The 19,300-nt window shown below is 44.4% G+C and overlaps 1 protein-coding gene across 2 annotated transcripts in view; it reads left to right on the top strand.

Annotated features, from left to right (window-relative positions):
- Positions 1-19,300, top strand: part of LOC121293113 (ADP-ribosylation factor GTPase-activating protein 3-like) — a 93,040-nt gene that overhangs the window by 18,292 nt on the left and 55,448 nt on the right. For both annotated transcript variants that reach the window (XM_041215783.1, XM_041215782.1), the window contains exons 2-5: positions 609-727; positions 2,306-2,378; positions 3,548-3,679; positions 4,675-4,752. In XM_041215783.1, the coding sequence (XP_041071717.1) occupies positions 609-727; positions 2,306-2,378; positions 3,548-3,679; positions 4,675-4,752 (402 nt within the window). The remainder of the gene's footprint in view (positions 1-608; positions 728-2,305; positions 2,379-3,547; positions 3,680-4,674; positions 4,753-19,300) is intronic.

Here is a 19,300-nt window from a genome sequence, read left to right as displayed (position 1 = left end):
GCACCGCAAGTAATCTAGAGACTATTACCTTTGAGGTCCTGTTTTTTAATTCCTTCCTAGCTCCCTAAATTCTGCTTGCAGGACCTCATCCCTCTTTCTACCTATGTCGTTGGCACCAATATGTACCATGGTCTCTATCTGTTTGCCCTCCCCCTTTAGAATGCCCTGCAGCCATTCAGTGACACCCTTGACCCTGGCACCAGGGAGACAACATACCATCCTGGAGTCATGTCTACGGCTGCAGAAATGCATGTCTGCTCCCCTTACTATTAAGTCTCCTACCACTATTATTCTTCTCTACTTTTTCATCCTCCCCCAAACCCCTGCATAGCTGAGCAATAAATTCAAATATAACTTAAAAAAATGATGCTCTCTCTAACAAAAAAAACATATTTTCTTCTATGTGCGCACACATGGTATTTTTTATCTGGGAGGTAGCAGATAGCCCTCAAGACTTCTGCCAGGATTGCTGTTGAGCTGGTTCCTGGTTCTTATTTATGGGAACCTTGGTTTGAGGTTTTATTGGAATGTTTACTAGGGTGGATTAAAGCACATACTAATCTGATGAGCAGTGACTAGTGTTGACTGTTTAAAATTTAATTTTGCAGGCCTGTTTTGACTGTTCAGCCAAGAACCCGAGCTGGGCCAGTATAACCTATGGCGTCTTTCTCTGTATTGACTGTTCAGGGACACATCGATCGCTTGGTGTTCACTTAAGTTTTATCAGGTACTGTACCTTCTAGGACAAGTTTTGTGCAGGCTGCTTGAAATACAAAGAATGTGCTTAACCTTTTTAGAAATCTTCAAGCTGATGATTTTCTGCATTCACATGAATATTTTAATTACTTGACCAGGTATTAAACAAAAATGCATTTTAGAAGATGCTCAGTTAGCATTAAGTTGGTATTCTCAGTCAGAGACCGGGTGACTGCTATCCAAAATGGAAATACTTATGCAGTCATAGGTACCCTTTTGATTTTGGGATGGAGGTACATTGGATTAAATCTCTCATTACTCTACCCAATGGTTCTCAAGCTGGTGTCCATGGACCCTGTGGGTCTGCAGAGCCATCCAGGGGTTCTGGAATGTGGGGCTGGTCCACAGGTGGATCGTGTGGTCAAGTGTAAGTGAGAAAGTGGTACTGGAGGTGTGCTCTGCACTCTCCCCAGCTTTTGTCAAGGGTAAAATAGACTGCAGTGAGAAGCAGGAACATCTATCTTAGTAATATCTGTAAGCAAATAACTGTTTTCTTAAAGACATTATTAAAACACGTCACATGTAACACTTTCAAATAAGGTGTAGTATGTAGCATTATAGTTCAGATGGGCTCAGTAATTAGTAATCCATGTGAAATGGGGCACTTCAACCCAAAAAGTTTGCAAACCCATGCTTTACTCAGTGTATGATGGGGATCAGTGGAGAGCTTCAGCCACTAGCTCGTAGCAGAGTAGATTCGAGTTTTGGTAGAGGAGGATGATATTGAGGTAAAAGTGTCCTGGAGTCAGATCAGATGTGGTGGAACAAGCAGAGTTTGTGGACTAGCAATGAGCCAAGGTTCCTAGACCTCTAGATTAAGTCTGTATTTAAATTTGATTTCTTTTTTTAAGAAGCAGGTTAAACCATTAAGATCATAAACTTGTGTGTTTTAAAATGTGCATTAATTTTATATTTTGTTTAAAATGAAAAAGCATTGAAATAGAATGAGAACAAAGGTTAAGAAGAGAATCACATGAAGTATTGGTGCAATGGTCTGTAATCTGCTTAATTGAAAAGCAAGAGATGGTGATCTTTACATTATGACATGAGGAAGTGTAGGAGAAAATAAAGAAACTGAGAATGTGTCGATAGTTGAGGTAGTAGGAAGTAAATCGGATCCAAAATTAAAACAGAAGAGCTAGCAAAATTAGATCTAGAGAGGAAAAAAGCAACGACAGAAACTCCCTCCACCCAATACCCTGCATGAATGAAGCATTATACCCGAAGCATTAATTTCGATAGCCCATAGATGCTGTATGTATCCAGCATTTTCTGTTTTATTTGATTTCTCTCATATGTAACGTTTTGACTTGTATATGGATGTTGAATCCAATATAATTTTTAAGTGACATTTGTGCTGATGTCTTTATGATATATAATCATACAGTTGCAAATAGAACGTTTACAATCCATTGTCTAAATTTCAAAATGCAATGACTATGGTTATTGATTTTAACAAATCATAATGGGAAAGCCTCTTCTCAGCAGTGTTGGCTGCTTTTCTTAATGTATTTCTATTTTATTTCCTCTGGATTAATTGATCTTCCAGATCTACAGAACTGGATTCTAATTGGTCCTGGTTTCAGCTGAGATGTATGCAACTTGGTGGAAATGCAAATGCTGTAAGTAAAGATTTCTGTCAACACTTTTAAAAGCTTGTGCTGTAATTAGTTAACTAGCAGTTGGTGTCTGTTTTGTGAATGTTTGTATTCTGTGCTTTAGGAGGATTGTGTTTTACAAAAAGTTAGCAGCAACACCAAAAAGCTTGATTATTTTTCCACTGTAGCGAGGCTGTAACAGCAGCACAGGAATATTTAGCAAGCTTGTGTGAAATAAGGTATCTGAGGTATCCTGGCTACAACATTACATGTCACTAAAATTAAATCAGCTCAAGTCCCTGAATCATGTTGGAGATATTAAATCCAGATAGAGAAGATGGCAGATATCTTAAATTATGCTTCTTTGATCATAGTGTGGCCGAAGTAAACTAAAACACCGCAAGTGAGGGTTATTGAAGATTTTCTGCAGAAACATTATAATATGGAAGGTAAAAAGATAAACCAGTCACAATCTCCTTGCATCCAATAGTTGCTTTCTGAAGTAACATTGTTGTCATTGTACTTAGTTATTGATACAGAATGCTGTAAGAAAGGGATAAAATTATACAGACTAGTATTGTATGGTTCTTGTGTGATATTCCTAATTCATTACTTGAAACTGTTCTTTCGACTATTGCCCATAACAGAGCTCTAACCAGCACTTGCCGTGAGTGTTTTATAGCTGGAAATAATCTCTAAGCACGACCCAAGAAATAACAAAACGTTAGTTATTCTACAAAGTGTTTTCACACTTGAGTGTGCAGATTGCATCCATCCTTCATTATACTCCACTGAAATGCAGATGATAGCACTGTGTATTCTACAGTTGTGACTGTTGCAAGAACAAATAAATGGCAAAATCAATAGAAAAGTCAATGTTATGGTGTTAAAATATTATGTTGTACCTTATCAATGATCAATTGTTATAATGGAATAGTTTTTCATCTGTGAGCATTCTAATCACACCAGTCACTGATAAGCCCACCAGGCAATGCTAAATGCAGTAAGCCCCTAGTTAGCTTGATGCCATTTGTGTCTCTACAAGCTTGGCACTTTACCATTGTCCAGCAGGAAAAACTGTGATATATCTACCAAATGTACTGGAAAATAAAGTCCATATTTTTCTTTACTTTGTCTGCTCTTGAACTATAGATAAAGATGCAGCAAAGTAACTTTATTTTGATTTTCAATAGAATGCTTTCTTCCGTCAACATGGCTGCAACACCAGTGACACTAATGCAAAATACAACAGCCGTGCTGCCCAGCTTTATAGAGAGAAGCTCAGATCACTGGCAGTTGCTGCAACTAGAAAATATGGGACTGAGGTAAGCATAATCTATTGCGTAAGTGATTGGCCATGAACCTCAATTTTGTTAACCAACCTTTCATGTGGTCCTTTGTAATAATTCCAAACAATGCTGATGTACATAGCTTGGAAATATTTTCAGAACAGCACGAAATACATTGGAAAATAAACTTACCCGACCATACTCACGGTACTCAAAGGATGCCCTCGCGGCCCCCTCCCTCGCGGCCCCCGCCCCCTCCCTCGCGGCCCCCGCCCCCTCCCTCGCGGCCCCCGCCCCCTCCCTCGCGGCCCCCGCCCCCTCCCTCGCGGCCCCCGCCCCCTCCCTCGCGGCCCCCGCCCCCTCCCTCGCGGCCCCCGCCCCCTCCCTCGCGGCCCCCGCCCCCTCCCTCGCGGCCCCCGCCCCCTCCCTCGCGGCCCCCGCCCCCTCCCTCGCGGCCCCCGCCCCCTCCCTCGCGGCCCCCGCCCTCGCGGCCCCCGCCCTCGCGGCCCCCGCCCTCGCGGCCCCCTCCCTCGCGGCCCCCTCCCTCGCGGCCCCCGCCCCCTCCCTCACTTCCCACTGTTATCTAATTAACTAGATGTAGCTGCAAGCAGAGCCTTTATAAACCCCATTTTAAAACAGGCCTAATACTCAGCTGCTTCCAGTACAAACAACAACTTTTAGTTAATTACTAAATTAAAGAAAGACACAAATTTAGATAGAAATTAACCCTTAAATTCCCTCAGTCACCAAGCTCCAACTTAAGCACTCTACTGCAGCCCAGAGCGACACTCCAGTGCAGACACAAAACATTAAACTCTGTTTCTGTCACCACAGATACTGCCAGACTGCTGAATTTTTCCAGCATTTTCTGTTTTTATTTTAGAGTTCTAAAGAGATAGGATTCATTGTTTAAGCAATTGAAACTGCAATGGAAGAGACACCCCAAACATGGATTAAAGGCAAATGTTAGCCTTCAAAATAGCAGTAAAATTCGATGAGTTACATTTTTCTCTCTTATTTATATGGTTCAGCTGTGGATCGATGATGCAGGAAATCCGCCTTTATCGCCTCAGAGTAAAGATGAAGACTTCTTTGCCTCACATACTACTGTAAGTGTTTAATTAGTTCACAATGTATCAGTACGATTTTTGGTGGAGGTAGCCCGAGAAAGAATATCTTTACAATTCTTCAGGCTGAATATTCCATTCAAGAGTAGATGAACACTGATGCTACTACAAAGTTAGAAGCTAGCTGATGAAAAGAATTTTAGTGGATTTGACTAGCCGACCCTAGAAATGGGTAAGAGGTTGATTCAAGTGCTGCAAGCATTAAGCATTTGTTCGTGGAATTATGTTGGGATGGAAGAAAGCGTTGAGTGGAGTGTCCTAGGATTTGTATGAGACTACTACAGTGTCTAACTCACATTTAATTACTTGGGTCCAAAACTGTAATACAATTGATCAAATTCAGATGACAAGGGGTAAACCAAACCTGAGGATCAGCCTGGGATCTACAAAAGGAGCCAGGCAAAAGAAAATAAATGCATTAGTGCACAATGGACAAAAATTGCAGAAGACGCATGCACTGTATGATTGCATAAGGAAGAGCTTGGGAGACTCCTTGCTGATTGAATATGTTAAGCAATCAACAAAGCAGATAGAGTAGTGAACTACATAGCCAAAACAGTAGAGCCCAAGAAAGTCATTTTTTAACGCAGTACTCTGTCAGACCAGACCTTCAGTTTTCTGTCAAGTTCTGGTGTCTGAGGCACCCAGTAAACATTTAAAGTATGAGAGTTGAGTGTAGAGAAGAATTACAACTCTGATCCCTAGTGTTAAAGGCACAGACTTGAACTTTTCAGCCTTGCAAGGAGGTAGCCATGCAGAAGTCTGCAAGATGATGGAGGGTAAATCTGGAAAGTACTTCAAACTAAATAGGACAATAATTTTCTAGGACACAGGTTCATACTAATTCATTCATGTGTGCTCTGCCTGAAGGCATTGTCTGATGATGCTTTATCCTAAGCTGCTTACTTGGTACCTTTTGTCAGTGGTGGTTTGCCATTGCCATCCACTTTCTAGGGGCGGAGGAAGGAGGCAGATCCCAAGCCTACCTCAGCGGAGCTTGAATTGAACCCATGCTGTTGGTGTTATTCTGAACCACATGCTAGCCGTCCAGTCAACTGGGCTAACCAGCCCCTTAGGTTCATATTAGTGAAAGGCAAATTTATATATTCAACTAATTGAAACCATCCAACACATTTTAAGTGGTGAATCCCTATAACAACTGTTAGTATTGACACCATTAAATACAATTTTTTTTTCTAAATGTTATGTTAATTTAAGTTGAATATTAAAAGTTTTAGTTTTATGTTAAAAACTTCAAAAAAAATTGTATCTGTGCTCTTCCTTTCTGCTTATAAAAATTTGGAAAGTCTTTGTAGAATTTAAAATGGTATATTCAAATGCAGTGCTAGGGTACTGTTCCAAACTATTGTAAGAGGTAAAATCAAAAACTGCAGATGCTGAAAATCCAAAACAAAAACAAAAATACCTGGAAAAACTCAGCAGGTCTGGCAGCATCTGTGGAGAGGAACACAGTTAACGTTTCGAGTGCAAATGACCCTTCAACAGAACTAAGTAAAAATAGAAGAGAGGTGAAATATAAGCTGGTTTAAGGGGTGGGGGAGGTGGGGGGGACAAGAAGAGCTGGATAGAGGGCCAGAGATAGGTGGAGATAACCAAAAGATGTCACAGACAAAAGGACAAAGAGTTGTTGAAGGTGGTGATATTATCTAAAGGAATGTGCTAATTAAGGATAGAAAGGACGAGCAAGGTACAGATAGCCCTAGTGGGGGTGGGGTGGGGGGAAGGGAGTGAAATAGGCTAAAAGGTAGAGATAAAACAATGGATGGAAATACACTTAAAAATAATGGAAGTAGATGGGAAAAGAAAAATCTATATAAATTATTGGAAAAAACAAAAAGGAGGGGGAAAATCGAAAGGGGGTGGGGATGGAGGAGAGAGTTCATGATCTAAAATTGTTGAACTCAATATTCCGTCTGGAAGGCTGTAAAGTGCCTAGTCGGAAGATGAGATGCTGTTCCTCCAGTTTGCGTTGAGCTTCACTGGAACAGTGCAGCAAGCCAAGGACGGACATGTGGGTATGAGAGCAGGGTGGAGTGTTGAAATGGCAAGTGACAGGGAGGTCTGGGTAATGCTTGCGGACAAAATCCATTACAAGCCTACCAACTCCCACAGCTACCTCGACTACATCTCCTCACACCCCGCTTCCTGTAAGGACTCCATCCCATTCTCTCAGTTCCTTTGCCTCCGTCACATCTGTTCTGATGATGCCACTTTCAAAAACAGTTCCTCTGACATATCCTCCTCCTTCCTTAACCGAGGTTTTCCACCCATGGTGGGACAGGGCCCTCAATCGTGTCTGGCCCATCTCCTGCGCATCTGCCCTCACACCTTCTTCTCCCTCCCAGAAACATGATAGGGTCCCCCTTGCCCTCACTTATCACCCCACCAGCTTTCGCATTCAAAGGATCATCCTCCGCCATTTCCGCCAACTCCAGCATGATGTCACCACCAAAAATATCTTCGCTTCACCCCCCAGCGGCATTCCGCAGGGATCGTTCCCTCCGGGACGACCTGGTCCACTCCTCCATCACCCCCTACACCTCAACCCCCTCCCACGGCACCTTCCTATGCAACCGCAGAAAGTGCAACACCTGCCCCTTTACTTCCCCTCTCCTCACCATCCAAGGGCCCAAACACACCTTTCAAGTGAAGCAGCATTACACTTGCACTTCCCTCAACTTAGTCTACTGCATTCGTTGCTCCCAATGTGTTTCCTCTATATTGGAGAGACCAAACGCAGACTGGGTGATCGCTTTGCAGTACACCTTCGGTCTGTCTGCAAGCATTACCCAGACCTCCCTGTCGCTTGCCATTTCAACACTCCACCCTGCCTCATGCCCACATGTCCGCCCTTGGCTTGCTGCATTGTTCCAGTGCAGCTCAATGCAAACTGGAGGAACAGCACCTCATCTTCCAACTAGGCACTTTACAGCCTTCTGGACTGAATATTGAGTTCAACAATTTTAGATCTCCTCCATCCCCACCCCCTTTCCGATTTTCCCCCTCCTTTTTGTTTTTTCCAATAATTTATATAGATTTTGCTTTTCCCACCTACTTCTATTATTTTTAAGTGTATTTCCATCCATTGTTTTATATCTACCTTTTAGCCTATTTCAATCCCTTCCCCCCATCCCACCCCCAGTAGGACTATCTGTACCTTGCTCATCCTGCTTTCTACCCTTAATTAGCGCATTCCTTTAGATAATATCATCACCTTCAACACCTCTTTGTCCTTTTGTCTGTGACATCTTTTGGTTATCTCCACCAATCACTGGCCCTCTATCCAGCTCTTCTTGTCCCACCCCCCACTTAAACCAGCTTATATTTCACCTCTCTTCTATTTTTACTTAGTTCTGTTGAGGGGTCATTCGGACTCAACATTAACTTTATTCCTCTCCTCAGATGCTGCCAGACCTGCTAAGTTTTTCCAGGTATTTTTGTTTTTGTATTGTAAGTGTTAGGTTTGTGTGCTGCATTCCCTACATGAAGTGTTCCCACATTCGTTGTAGTATACAGCACAGGCTCAGGAATTTTCTACAGGATATTGTTTAGAATTAAAAGTATTATTACCAGTTTGGCACAAAGGGACTTTAGACCTCGAGGTGACCATTTTTTTTTGTACAGTATGTAGTCCAATTCAGTTCACATTCATGGCCTGAAGATTCTGCAAATACAATTAATTCAATTGAATCTGAAGTTCAGGAAATGCTCATAATTAGAGAGTGATTTTCTGCTGTATGTTCTTGATTTTAACCTGCCAAAATAGCACATTGTTTCAACTACAGAATTGGATCCAGTCTTTAAATAAAAGTTGTTGCACAAGCATTTTCAAATTGAGAAGGCTATTAATTAGAACTACAACGAAGTTTGCTGGCTCCTCCACCAAATTGTTTTCAGCATTGTTCAACCAGCCAGCCTGTAGCAGAGGGAGTACTAGTGGGGCGTGTAAAGTCCGACTGAAGGGACTTGTTCAATGGTGTAACAAGGGTTAGTTTTGAACCGCTATAATTTCTAATCTACATAAATGATCCAAACAATTTGATGCAATGTAAGTTGGTCAAATTTACTGAAAGCACAAATTTTCATGTCATTAAATGATTTGCATTTCGATAGTGCAGTCACACTTCTGAAATGTTACAAAATGCTTTGCATGATGAATGCCAATCACTGTAGTTCTGTAACATAATGCTGCAGCTACTTCAGTACACACAATGTTCCCACAGCCATAATGGGATGATTCATCTGTTTTTGATATTGCTGTTAATAATGTTGGCCGGGATGTCCAGAGAACCCTAATTCTTCAACCACTGCCATTAGACCTTTCACACACATTACTGGAACATTTATTTGAAAAATTTGTTGGAGACGAATCTTCAGAGCATTGCCACAGGAGCTCCTCAGGTTAGTGTCCAAGACCCAACCATCTTCAGCTGCTTCATCGATGACCATCATAAGGTCAGAAGTGGGGATATTTGCTAATGATTCCACAATGCAACTCCTGAGATACTGAAGCAGCCTGTGTCCAACTGTAGCAAGATATGCACAACACTCAGGCCTGGGCTGATAAGTGGCATGTAACATTCACGCCACACAAGTGCTATACAACTTCTATTTCCAACAAGAGAGAATCTAACCATCTTCCCTTATTGGCATTACCATTGCTGATTCCCCTGCTGTCAACACCTTGGTGTGGCGGGGGGGGGGGGGGACTGGGAATTTTGAGGCAAGTAATTCACCTGCCGATTCCTCAAATCCTGTCCACCATCTACAATGCATAAGTCAGGAGTGTGATGGAATACTCCCTACTTGCCTGGGTGAGTGCAACTCCCAACAGTGCTCAAGAAGCTTGACACCAGCTACGACAAAGCAGTCCATTTGATAGTCACCCCATTCACCAACCTAAACATTCACTCCCTCCAACACTGATGCACAGTGGCAGCATTGTGTACTATATAAAAGGTGCAGTGCAACAACATACCAAGGCTCCTTCAACAGCACCTTCCAAACCTGTGACCTCTACCACCCAGAAAGACAGAGGCAGCAGATGCATGGGAATACACACCTCTAAGCCATACGCCTTACTGACTTGTACGTATATCACTGTTCCTTCACTGTCTTTGGATCAAAATCCTGGAACTCCCTTCCTAACAGCACTGTGGGTGTATCAGCACCAGATGACTGCAGTGGTTCAAGAAGGTGGCTCATCGCTACCACCTCAAGGGCAATTGGGGATGGGCAGCAAATCTTGACCCTGCCCACATCTCAGAATTTTAAAAATGCTATGATCCATAACTGGAGCAGTGGAAATAAATGTCTGTAAACATAATGCTGAGACTACAGTGTGCTAGATTGAGTAACGAAGGCCATTTGAGCCCATCTTAGTACATCCATTTAGAAAAGCACCACGTTGCAGCCTCACATTATTAGTTCTTAAATGATTGCAAGTTTCTCATCTATGCTACTATATCTGGGCGTCCATTGCAAGTGTTGATTAGCCTTTGTGTGACCAAGAAATTTCAATTTCACTGCTAAATTTGCCTTTCATTAGTTTGTATCTCTGACTCCTTGTCCTATTGTCAAATTTGAATTTAAAATCATTACCTAGATTTTTTTTATGTCAGCTACTATCCTATATGCCAGTTTTAAGACTCAAAAGCCCCAGTCAACAATAACAACAACCTGTATTTAATGTAGTTAAATGTTTCCAGTGTTTCGTAGGAGTGTTACCAGACAAAATTTGACCACTGAGCCTCATAAGGTGATTTTAGGGCAGATAAAAAGAGGTAAGTTTTAAGGAGCTTCTTAAAGAGAGGCTGTGAAGTGTTGGTAGGAAATCGAGCAGCTTTTAGGGCCTTGGCAGCTAAAATCATAACCATCAGTTGCTGAGCAATTAAAAAGGGGATGAACAAGAAGCCAGAATGGGTAGAACACAGATACCACTGAGGTTGTAGCGCCTGGAGTTAGGAAGGGAGGGATTTGAAAACAAGGATAAAATTGAAGGAAAATCAAAAATAGCTGGAAAAACTCAGGTCTGACAGCATTTGCGGAGAGGAATACAGTTAACGTTTCGAGTCCGTATAACTTTCCATCAGAACTAAGGAAAAGTAGAAATGAGGTGAAATATAAACTGGTTGAGGGAGGTGGGACAGGTAGAGCTGGATAGAGGGCCAGTGATAGGTGGAGGCAAAGAAGAGATTGCCAAAGATGTCATAGACAAAAGGACAAAGGGGTGTTGACGGTGGTGGTGATATCGAAGAAATGTGCTGATAGGTGACATTAAGGGTAGAAAGCAGGATGAGCAAGGTACAGATAGCCCTAGTGGGTGTGGGGTGGGGGGAAGGGATCGAAATAGGCTAAAAGATGGAGATAAAACAATGGATGGAAATAAAATTTAAAAATAATAGAAATAGGTGGGAAAAGAAAAATATATATATTAAAATATATATAAAACATTTTTTAAAATTTTTCCTTAGTTCTGATGAGTCATACGGACTGGAAATGTTAACTGTATTCCTCTCTGCAGATGCTGTCAGACCTGCTGAGCTTTTCCAGTTATTTTTGTTTTTGTTTCAGATTTCCAGCATCTGCAGTATTTTGCTTTTATCTTAGAGGATAAAATTGAAGGTTTGCTTAACCGGGAGCCAATGTAGATTCAGCGAGCATGGTACAGGGATGATGGGTGAATGAGATTTGGTGCAAGTTAGGATATGGGCAACAGAATTTTGGAGGACCTCAAAATATCAGCGGGTAGCATATAACTAAAACCAGTCGGCTCAAACTAGGCAGTTGTAGCAATCTGGTTCAGCCTCACATGTTGCCAGGCTGAAGGTTTGAGTCAGTGGCTAGGGAATGGAATTTGTTGCAGGGACCAAAGATAATGGTTTTGGTCTTCCCAATATTTATTTTGAGGAAATGAATTATTTTTCTTTCCTTTTATTCTTTCATGGGATGTTGGTGTCGCTGGGAAGGCCAGCATTTGTTGCCCATCTCTACTTGCCCTTAAACTGAGTGGCTTGCTAGGCCATTGCAGAGGGCAGTTAAGAGTCAACCACATTATTGTGGGCCTGGAATTGCATGTAAGTCAGACCAGGTAAGGATGGCAGATTTCCTTCCCCAAAGGACTTTAGTGAGCCAAATGGGTTTTTACAACATGCTCACCACTACAGAGACTAGCTTTCAATTCCAGATTTTATTAATTGAATTTAAATTCCATCAGCTGTCATGATGGGATTTGTACCCTTGTCCGCAGAGAGTTAGCCTGGGCCTCTGAATTACTAGCCCAGTGACATTACCAATACAGCACAGTCATCTCCTCAACTTCTGCTCATCCACATACAAATATGAGGTTTTATAAGATTATTATGTATTGGAACTGTATCTTTAATTTGGGGTAAAATAGAGGAATGCCAAAAAACTTGGGTGGCTTGGTTGTTAAAGATTAAAAAGGAAGGGGGCAGGTCCTCTTAATGGGAAGAGGGTGCAAAATATTCATCCTTGTAAACAGTGGCGAGTTAGTCTAAGTCCCAGGAGGATGTTAGAAAGGTCATGTTTTGAAATTGTTATAATTTAATCTGTCTCTCTTTAATTCCAAGATAGAATGGGGTTGGGTGTCTAGACAACAGCTAATTAGCATTTCCACCTGGTTGCAAGGCCAATGTAATTCATGTTGCCATGGAGATTAGCTTTGAGAGGTGAGGAATCAGATTATGGTTTTGCTAAAATATTATTGAACTTCACAGACATGGTCAATCTGCAAGAACCTGAGAGAGATGGAGCAGAAAGACAGAGGCAGCAAGTCTCTATTGATCACTATGCAAAATGTGGGTGGGAGGTCACACTCGGACTCAAGATTGTGAAGCTGTAAGATTCACTTAGCTTTGGCTAGAGGTAGGGGTCTCCAGGGTAGCCCAGACTGTGACAGTTAGTTTGGAGATTCAAAGTTATCAGCTGGAAAAGTGAAAAGGAGTTGAGAATCATTTTGATAAAAACAAAAAAACTGCGGATGCTGGAAATCCAAAACAAAAACAGAATTACCTGGAAAAACTCAGCAGGTCTGGCAGCATCGGCGGAGAAGAAAAGAGTTGACGTTTCGAGTCCTCATGACCCTTCGACAGAACTTGAGTTCGAGTCCAGGAAAGAGCTGAAATATAAGCTGGTTTAAGGTGTGTGTGTGGGGGGCGGAGAGATAGAGAGACAGAGAGGTGGAGGGGGTTGGTGTGGTTGTAGCGACAAACAAGCAGTGATAGAAGCAGAATATCAAAAGATGTCAACAACAATAGTACAATAGAACACATAGGTGTTAAAGATAAAGTTGGTGATATTATCTAAACGAATGTGCTAATTAAGAATGGATGGTAGGGCACTCAAGGTATAGTTCTAGTGGGTTTTTTTTTTTATTTTATATAATGGAAATAGGTGGGAAAAGGAAAATCTTTATAATTTATTGGGAAAAAAAAAAAGAGAAGGGGGAAACAGAAAGGGGGTGAGGATGGGGGAGGGGACTCACGACCTAAAGTTGTTGAATTCAATATTCAGTCCGGAAGGCTGTAAAGTCCCTAGTCGGAAGATGAGGTGTTGTTCCTCCAGTTTGCGTTGGGCTTCACTGGAACAATGCAGCAAGCCAAGGACAGACATGTGGGCAAGAGAGCAGGGTGGAGTGTTAAAATGGCAAGCGACAGGGAGGTTTGGGTCATTCTTGCGGACAGACCGCAGGTGTTCTGCAAAGCGGTCGCCCAGTTTACGTTTGGTCTCTCCAATGTAGAGGAGACCACATTGGGAGCAACGAATGCAGTAGACTAAGTTGGGGGAAATGCAAGTGAAATGCTGCTTCACTTGAAAGGAGTGTTTGGGTCCTTGGACGGTGAGGAGAGAGGAAGTGAAGGGGCAGGTGTTGCATCTTTTGCGTGGGCAAGGGGTTGTGCCATAGGAGGGGGTTGAGGAGTAGGGGGTGATGGAGGAGTGGACCAGGGTGTCCCGGAGGGAGCGATCCCTACGGAATGCCGATAAGGGGGGTGAAGGGAAGATGTGTTTGGTAGTGGCATCATGCTGGAGTTGGCGGAAATGGCGGAGGATGATCCTTTGAATGCGGAGGCTGGTGGGGTGATAAGTGAGGACAAGGGGGACCCTATCATGTTTCTGGGAGGGAGGAGAAGGAGTGAGGGCGGATGCGCGGGAGATGGGCCGGACACGGTTGAGGGCCCTGTCAACGACCGTGGGTGGAAAACCTCGGTTAAGGAAGAAGGAGGACATGTCAGAGGAACTGTTTTTGAATGTAGCATCATCGGAACAGATGCGACGGAGGCGAAGGAACTGAGAGAATGGGATGGAGTCCTTACAGGAAGTGGGGTGTGAGGAGCTGTAGTCGAGATAGCTGTGGGTGTCGGTGGGTTTGTAATGGATATTGGTGGACAGTCTATCACCAGAGATTGAGACAGAGAGGTCAAGGAAGGGAAGGGAAGTGTCAGAGATGGACCACGTGAAAATGATGGAGGGGTGGAGATTGGAAGCAAAATTAATAAATTTTTCCAAGTCCTGACGAGAGCATGAAGCAGCACCGAAATAATCATCGATGTACCGGAGAAAGAGTTGTGAAGGGGGCCGGAGTAGGACTGCAACAAGGAATGTTCCACATACCCCATAAAGAGACAGGCATAGCTGGGGCCCATGCGGGTACCCATAGCCACACCTTTTATTTGGAGGAAGTGAGAGGAGTTGAAGGAGAAATTGTTCAGCGTGAGAACAAGTTCAGCCAGACGGAGGAGAGTAGTGGTGGATGGGGATTGTTCGGGCCTCTGTTCGAGGAAGAAGCTAAGGGCCCTCAGACCATCCTGGTGGGGGATGGAGGTGTAGAGGGATTGGACGTCCATGGTGAAGAGGAAGCGGTAGGGGCCAGGGAACTGGAAATTGTTGATGTGACGTAAGGTGTCAGAGGAATCACGGATGTAGGTGGGAAGGGACTGGACAAGGGGAGAGAGAAGGGAGTCAAGATAACGAGAAATGAGTTCTGTGGGGCAGGAGCAAGCTGAGACGATCGGTCTACCGGGGCAGTTCTGTTTGTGGATTTTGGGTAGGAGATAGAAGCGGGCCGTCCGAGGTTGGGCAACTATCAGGTTGGAAGCTGTGGGAGGGAGATCCCCAGAGGAGATGAGGTCAGTGACAGTCCTGGAAACAATGGCTTGATGTTCAGTGGTGGGGTCATGGTCCAGGGAGAGGTAGGAGGAAGTGTCTGCGAGTTGACGCTCAGCCTCCGCGTGGTAGAGGTCAGTGCGCCAGACAACAACAGCACCACCCTTGTCAGCGGGTTTGATGACAATGTCAGGGTTGGACCTGAGAGAATGGAGTGCAGTAAGTTCAGAGAGAGACAGGTTAGAATGGGTGAGAGGAGCAGAGAAATTGAGACGACTAATGTCGCGCCGACAGTTCTCAATGAAAAGATCGAGAGAAGGTAAGAATCCAGAGGGAGGGGTCCAGGTGGAGGGAGAATATTGAAGATGGGTAAAAGGATCCGTTGAACTGGGAGAGGACTCCTGCCCAAAGAAGTAATATCACCAACTTTATCTTTAACACCTATGTGTTCTATTGTACTATTGTTGTTGACATCTTTTGATATTCTGCTTCTATCACTGCTTGTTTGTCGCTACAACCACACCAACCCCCTCCACCTCTCTGTCTCTCTATCTCTCCGCCCCCCACACACACACCTTAAACCAGCTTATATTTCAGCTCTTTCCTGGACTCGAACTCAAGTTCTGTCGAAGGGTCATGAGGACTCGAAACGTCAACTCTTTTCTTCTCCGCCGATGCTGCCAGACCTGCTGAGTTTTTCCAGGTAATTCTGTTTTTGTTTTGGATTTCCAGCATCCGCAGTTTTTTTGTTTTTATCTCTGTGTTTAATTGACTGCCACTGCTCTTCAAGAAATGCCTACCTCCTTGAAGAAGTTCTGTTCCTCTCTGCGACAAGATTTCCGGATTTCTCTGTTGCCTTGTTCACCTTCATTGCTTTCCATTTCTCTCCTAGTGTTTGACAAGGTGTTTACTAAAACCCGCTTTCACAGCCATATCTCCTTTCTCAGTGACTGTCTCCGTCTCCGACTTACCCCACATGGATTTCAACTGAAATTCCACCCCTCATGTTTCGAACCCACCCAGGATTACAGGTATCTCCGGGACATAAAACGTTTCTCGGACTGCTGTTCCCGTCACATTCTGAAATCCACTCTCAGTGCCATGCGCCGCCATATGAACACACTCGACCTCTCCCTCCAGCAGCACCGCCGTACCCTTTTTCAAAGCTGCGCGTGCCCCCAGTTTCATTTTATCCTTCGGCTCATCCGACGCCTCAACAAGAAACTTTTTCTCTTTCTCTCAAGTGCTAAGGAACGCAAGCTCCAACAACTCATCGACACCAACACCCATCTAGGACCCTCCACCCCTGCCTGTCCCTCCGTCCCCACCCCATCTTCCAATCCCAACCCCAGCCGTGTATTCACTATACCCCCTGACCTTCCCCTCTCCGATGCTGAACGTTCAGTGCTCAGCAAAGGACTTAGTTTCATACCCTTACGCCCTCACCTCAATGAATTTCGGGCTCGGCATGATACTGAACTCTTCTTCCGCCGTCTTCGTCTCCGGGCTCACTTCTTTGGGCAGGAGTCCTCTCCCAGTTCAACGGATCCTTTTACCCATCTTCAATATTCTCCCTCCACCTGGACCCCTCCCTCTGGATTCTTACCTTCTCTCGATCTTTTCATTGAGAACTGTCGGCGCGACATTAGTCGTCTCAATTTCTCTGCTCCTCTCACCCATTCTAACCTGTCTCTCTCTGAACTTACTGCACTCCATTCTCTCAGGTCCAACCCTGACATTGTCATCAAACCCGCTGACAAGGGTGGTGCTGTTGTTGTCTGGCGCACTGACCTCTACCACGCGGAGGCTGAGCGTCAACTCGCAGACACTTCCTCCTACCTCTCCCTGGACCATGACCCCACCACTGAACATCAAGCCATTGTTTCCAGGACTGTCACTGACCTCATCTCCTCTGGGGATCTCCCTCCCACAGCTTCCAACCTGATAGTTGCCCAACCTCGGACGGCCCGCTTCTATCTCCTACCCAAAATCCACAAACAGAACTGCCCCGGTAGACCGATCGTCTCAGCTTGCTCCTGCCCCACAGAACTCATTTCTCGTTATCTTGACTCCCTTCTCTCTCCCCTTGTCCAGTCCCTTCCCACCTACATCCGTGATTCCTCTGACACCTTACGTCACATCAACAATTTCCAGTTCCCTGGCCCCTACCGCTTCCTCTTCACCATGGACGTCCAATCCCTCTACACCTCCATCCCCCACCAGGATGGTCTGAGGGCCCTTAGCTTCTTCCTCGAACAGAGGCCTGAACAATCCCCATCCACCACTACTCTCCTCCGTCTGGCTGAACTTGTTCTCACGCTGAACAATTTCTCCTTCAACTCCTCTCACTTCCTCCAAATAAAAGGTGTGGCTATGGGTACCCGCATGGGCCCCAGCTATGCCTGTCTCTTTATGGGGTATGTGGAACATTCCTTGTTGCAGTCCTACTCCGGCCCCCTTCCACAACTCTTTCTCCGGTACATCGATGATTATTTCGGTGCTGCTTCATGCTCTCGTCAGGACTTGGAAAAATTTATTAATTTTGCTTCCAATCTCCACCCCTCCATCATTTTCACGTGGTCCATCTCTGACACTTCCCTTCCCTTCCTTGACCTCTCTGTCTCAATCTCTGGTGATAGACTGTCCACCAATATCCATTACAAACCCACCGACACCCACAGCTATCTCGACTACAGCTCCTCACACCCCACTTCCTGTAAGGACTCCATCCCATTCTCTCAGTTCCTTCGCCTCCGTCGCATCTGTTCCGATGATGCTACATTCAAAAACAGTTCCTCTGACATGTCCTCCTTCTTCCTTAACCGAGGTTTTCCACCCACGGTCGTTGACAGGGCCCTCAACCGTGTCCGGCCCATCTCCCGCGCATCCGCCCTCACTCCTTCTCCTCCCTCCCAGAAACATGATAGGGTCCCCCTTGTCCTCACTTATCACCCCACCAGCCTCCGCATTCAAAGGATCATCCTCCGCCATTTCCGCCAACTCCAGCATGATGCCACTACCAAACACATCTTCCCTTCACCCCCCTTATCGGCATTCCGTAGGGATCGCTCCCTCCGGGACACCCTGGTCCACTCCTCCATCACCCCCTACTCCTCAACCCCCTCCTATGGCACAACCCCTTGCCCACGCAAAAGATGCAACACCTGCCCCTTCACTTCCTCTCTCCTCACCGTCCAAGGACCCAAACACTCCTTTCAAGTGAAGCAGCATTTCACTTGCATTTCCCCCAACTTAGTCTACTGCATTCGTTGCTCCCAATGTGGTCTCCTCTACATTGGAGAGACCAAACGTAAACTGGGCGACCGCTTTGCAGAACACCTGCGGTCTGTCCGCAAGAATGACCCAAACCTCCCTGTCGCTTGCCATTTTAACACTCCACCCTGCTCTCTTGCCCACATGTCTGTCCTTGGCTTGCTGCATTGTTCCAGTGAAGCCCAACGCAAACTGGAGGAACAACACCTCATCTTCCGACTAGGGACTTTACAGCCTTCCGGACTGAATATTGAATTCAACAACTTTAGGTCGTGAGTCCCCTCCCCCATCCTCACCCCCTTTCTGTTTCCCCCTTCTCTTTTTTTTTTTCCCAATAAATTATAAAGATTTTCCTTTTCCCACCTATTTCCATTATATAAAATAAAAAAAAAACCCACTAGAACTATACCTTGAGTGCCCTACCATCCATTCTTAATTAGCACATTCGTTTAGATAATATCACCAACTTTATCTTTAACACCTATGTGTTCTATTGTACTATTGTTGTTGACATCTTTTGATATTCTGCTTCTATCACTGCTTGTTTGTCGCTACAACCACACCAACCCCCTCCACCTCTCTGTCTCTCTATCTCTCCGCCCCCCACACACACACCTTAAACCAGCTTATATTTCAGCTCTTTCCTGGACTCGAACTCAAGTTCTGTCGAAGGGTCATGAGGACTCGAAACGTCAACTCTTTTCTTCTCCGCCGATGCTGCCAGACCTGCTGAGTTTTTCCAGGTAATTCTGTTTTTGTTTTGAGAATCATTTTGGACTGATTCCTGGAGAATGAACTGTCTATTTAAGGTACAGTGTGAGGTATAACATAGATGGAGATTTTTGGTTGTTTTAAATGTTAAATGGAGTAATCTTTTCTCTAAGGTAGAGTATAAGTTGCCTATTGATATAGTGTTTAGTCATGTTGCTTTTTGTTTGTGTGTTACAGTAAAAGTCTTAAAACTTGAAATCTCATCATGTGATCCTTTCAGCCACTCACTGGAGGTTTGAATTTCTTTTAAAAAGTTATCAGTCTCTACGGGGATTGTAACACTACTACTGGGTGCCTGACAAGCAATCTGACAGTTTAGGGGCGCTGGAGGTGAAAATTG

Source organism: Carcharodon carcharias, chromosome 21 (genome assembly GCF_017639515.1).
Source record: "Carcharodon carcharias isolate sCarCar2 chromosome 21, sCarCar2.pri, whole genome shotgun sequence".
In the NCBI taxonomy this organism is placed as follows: Eukaryota; Metazoa; Chordata; class Chondrichthyes; order Lamniformes; family Lamnidae; genus Carcharodon; species Carcharodon carcharias.
The sequence above is the reverse complement of the archived record's forward strand: the minus strand, read 5'-3'. Positions and strand labels throughout refer to the sequence as shown.